General features: G+C 39.9%; 1 protein-coding gene across 1 annotated transcript; it reads left to right on the top strand.

Moving 5' to 3' along the window:
• The first annotated feature begins 426 nt into the window (after nt 1-426).
• LOC117941532 (putative protein TPRXL) lies at nt 427-2,176 on the top strand. The gene is made up of 2 exons (XM_034866538.1): nt 427-666; nt 1,822-2,176. Exons 1-2 carry the CDS (start codon nt 611-613, stop codon nt 2,174-2,176), a joined length of 411 nt encoding a protein of 136 aa, XP_034722429.1. The 5' UTR covers nt 427-610.
• Nucleotides 2,177-3,184: the final 1,008 nt, after the last annotated feature.

Genomic DNA, 3,184 nt, shown 5'->3' with positions numbered 1-3,184 from the left:
CACAGAGACACACACACAAACACACACACAGAGACACACACACACACACACACACACACACACAGAGACACACACACATACACATGCACAGAACCACACACATACACACGTTGCACACACACACACACATACGTCACACGCACGCACACACACACACACACGCACTCTCACCCCCCCTCAGTGAAGTTGTGACATGTTCCCTGGAGGCGAAGCAGCTTATAACTTGGCGGGTTTCCCTTTAATTGATAATGACGCCGTGTCCTACATCTGTCACCGTCCTAATCAATAGAGATGATAAAGGGACGGACAAAGCAATCCCCTGGTCAGACTGGGTGGATGCTGCGCGCTGATTGGCTGATCCCCTCGAGGCTCCGCCCCCAGTCAGATAAGACAGATAAATATCTCTGTGGACCTCCTCAGATCTGGATCCAGTCTCTCCCTCCAGGTCAGAGTTCAGACACACTTTTTCTCCCTTATTTTTTGGACCTTGATCAGAAAGCTCTTTTTTACCGACTGAAAGCCGAGACCGTGAACGCACCACCGAAGCCGATTCTATTTTTTCTATTGTTTTGGTGGATTTTCTTGGATCTGGTCTGGGATCTGGTTCAGGATGGAGCTGACGGACTTGTGTCTGACGGACGACTTTCACTTCATCAGACCCCAGCGGTGAGGAACTCACTCTTTTTATTCATTTATTTTGGTTTTTCTGGGATTTTTGTCCCTTTTCCAGATGTTATTTAACCCTCCTGGTGTCCTCGGGTCAAATCTGACCGTTTTCAAAAGGTTTCTATATCAGAAATTTGGATTTCTATCAACTAAATTATCAAAAGAATTAACGTTGTTGTTTCCACGCGTACAACACTCTTAACCCTCGTGTTGTCTTCCCGCCAAAATTAAAATGAACACTTTTTTTTACGCTTTTAATCAATGTTTTTAACTTTTTCGCACGATTTTGTCCCTTTTTTTAACGTTTGTCACTTTTTTGACATTTTCAACACTGTTAACTTTAGTTTTACAGTTATTTTTGTAATTTATGGTCAATAAACCTCATTTATAGGAAATTATACCTAATGTTTGAGTTAGAAAAGCAGAAATTAGGAATTATTGAGACTAAAATTAAAGGAATGGATGTTGATGATAATCACAGACTGGAATATGTCAACTTTTACTCAATACTATTTCAAAAACACTTCCCTTTGTTTTACAATGCTATAAAATTGAATAAGACGCCCCAAAATTAATGAAAGTAGAGATTTGTACTTGGCAAAGAGCGTTGGGTGGAATCAATCATGTTATTTTGGGGAATTAAAAAGAACATTGATAAAGGACAACGGGTCAATTTGACCAGAGGACTGCTTCCATGGGACGTCTTCTTTCAGACTATTGGGGAAGAAAAGTAATTATTATACGAATTTTAAGATTTTTTTCCGACACTTTTGACGGGTTTTTATCAAAGTTCATTCTCAATGTCTTCTGTCTTTTTTTTTTTGTCTGTTTGTCTGTCTTTGTCTTTCTGTCTCTGTCGTTCTTTCTTTCTGTCATTCTTTCTGTCATTCTTTCTATCTGTCTCTATCTTTCTGTAAAACTACAGTACTGTACTATTTACAGTACTATAGAGGATATATTGTGATTTTTTAACAGTAATACTCAGACTACTGTGATGTTTTCATGGCAACAAGCTTGTAATTTACCTTTACAGCATCCTACTGTAAAATCATCACCAGTATGTTACTGTGAAATCTACAGTAATAACTGGAGATTTAAGACATTTTTTACAGTGTGTGCTGATCTGTTTCCTCTCGCTCTCTTCTTCCTCCTCAGCCTCTTGGACTCCTCCTCCTCCTCCTCCTCCTCCTCTTCCTCCTCTGGCCCCGCTGATGTACCTGAGTCTCCGGCCTCCTTCCTCCACTCCTTCCCCCTCAGTCCCCCCTTCCCCCCCGCTCTCAGCCCCTCCCACCGGCCCTTCCTCCTCCCCAGCCCGGCCTCCTCTTCCTCCTCCTGCTCCTCCTCCTCCTCCTACAGCCCTCTCTGCGGGGCCCCGGAGCCCGACTCCCCAACAGGATCTAGTTCCAGCGGTGGAAGCGTCCGAGGCTGCGCCGCGGCGCCGGAGGCTTCAGGGCGCTTCTGTGTCTCGCAGGCGGACTCGTATTCAGCGCAGGTGAAGACCTCGGAATAAAGATTATTATTATTATTATTATTATTATTATTATTATTATTATTATTATTATTATTATTACTATTATTATTTTATTATTATTATTATTATTATTATTATTTGTATTTGTATTTGTATTTATATTATTTATATTATTTATATTATCTATATTATCTATATTATTTATATTATTATTATTTGTATTATTATTTATATTGTTTATATTATTATTAACATTATTATTATATATTTCTAACAGCTGTTTCAGCTCCAGTCTTTCTTTTCTGGGACAGTGAGGTGAGCCAGGGAACAGAGAGGGACCACAAAATATATCATACAAGTTCGTAGACCACCGGCCCTCTGGGGGGGCGGGGGGGGGGGGGGGGGGGGGGGGGGGGGGGGGGGGGGAGACACACACACACACTGACGGTCAAGCTAAGTTGTGCCACAGCCGGCTGAATTGAAAACTTAGACATAAAAGTGACAAAAAGTTGAAGAAGGTCACAAAAAAGTCCAACAATTTGACAAAAAATGTCAAAAAAATTACAAAAGTGACCAAAAAAGTGACAAAAAGAATTGTCCAACAAATTGACGAAAAAGTTTCAAAAAATTGACAAAAGGTCAATGAAAATCACAAAAAAATTACTAAAAGTTGGAAAAATAACAAAAATGTCAAAACAAAATTACAAAAAGCGACAAAACGTTGGAAGAAAGTGACAAAATTGTCCAAAAACTTGACAAAAAAGTTAAAAACCATTGACAAAAGGTCAATAAAAAACACAAATAACTGTCAAAAAGTTGAAAGAAATCTGAAAAGAAGTGGAAAAAATTTGAGAAAAAAACAGACAAATCTCTAAAACCTCCGAAAAAGTTGACAAACATTAAGTGACAAAACCTCGGGGAAAACCCAAAAAGTGTGGAAAAAGACGACCAAAAAACTTCTGCAGGACGTGAACACCTGTTTCCTGGTGAAAGTCTGGTGTTTTCTCCTTAACTTCTCCAGGACATGACCACCTGTTTCCAGGTGAA

Source organism: Etheostoma cragini, unplaced genomic scaffold (assembly GCF_013103735.1).
Source record: "Etheostoma cragini isolate CJK2018 unplaced genomic scaffold, CSU_Ecrag_1.0 ScbMSFa_900, whole genome shotgun sequence".
NCBI classification, from domain to species: domain Eukaryota; kingdom Metazoa; phylum Chordata; class Actinopteri; order Perciformes; family Percidae; genus Etheostoma; species Etheostoma cragini.
The sequence above is the reverse complement of the archived record's forward strand: the minus strand, read 5'-3'. Positions and strand labels throughout refer to the sequence as shown.

Coding starts and splice junctions, on each gene's coding strand:
- LOC117941532 (XM_034866538.1), top strand. CDS start 611: ATGGAGCTGACGGACTTGTGTCTGACGGACGACTTTCACTTCATCAGA. Junction 667..1,821: donor CACTTCATCAGACCCCAGCG/GTGAGGAACTCA, acceptor CTTCCTCCTCAG/CCTCTTGGACTCCTCCTCCT.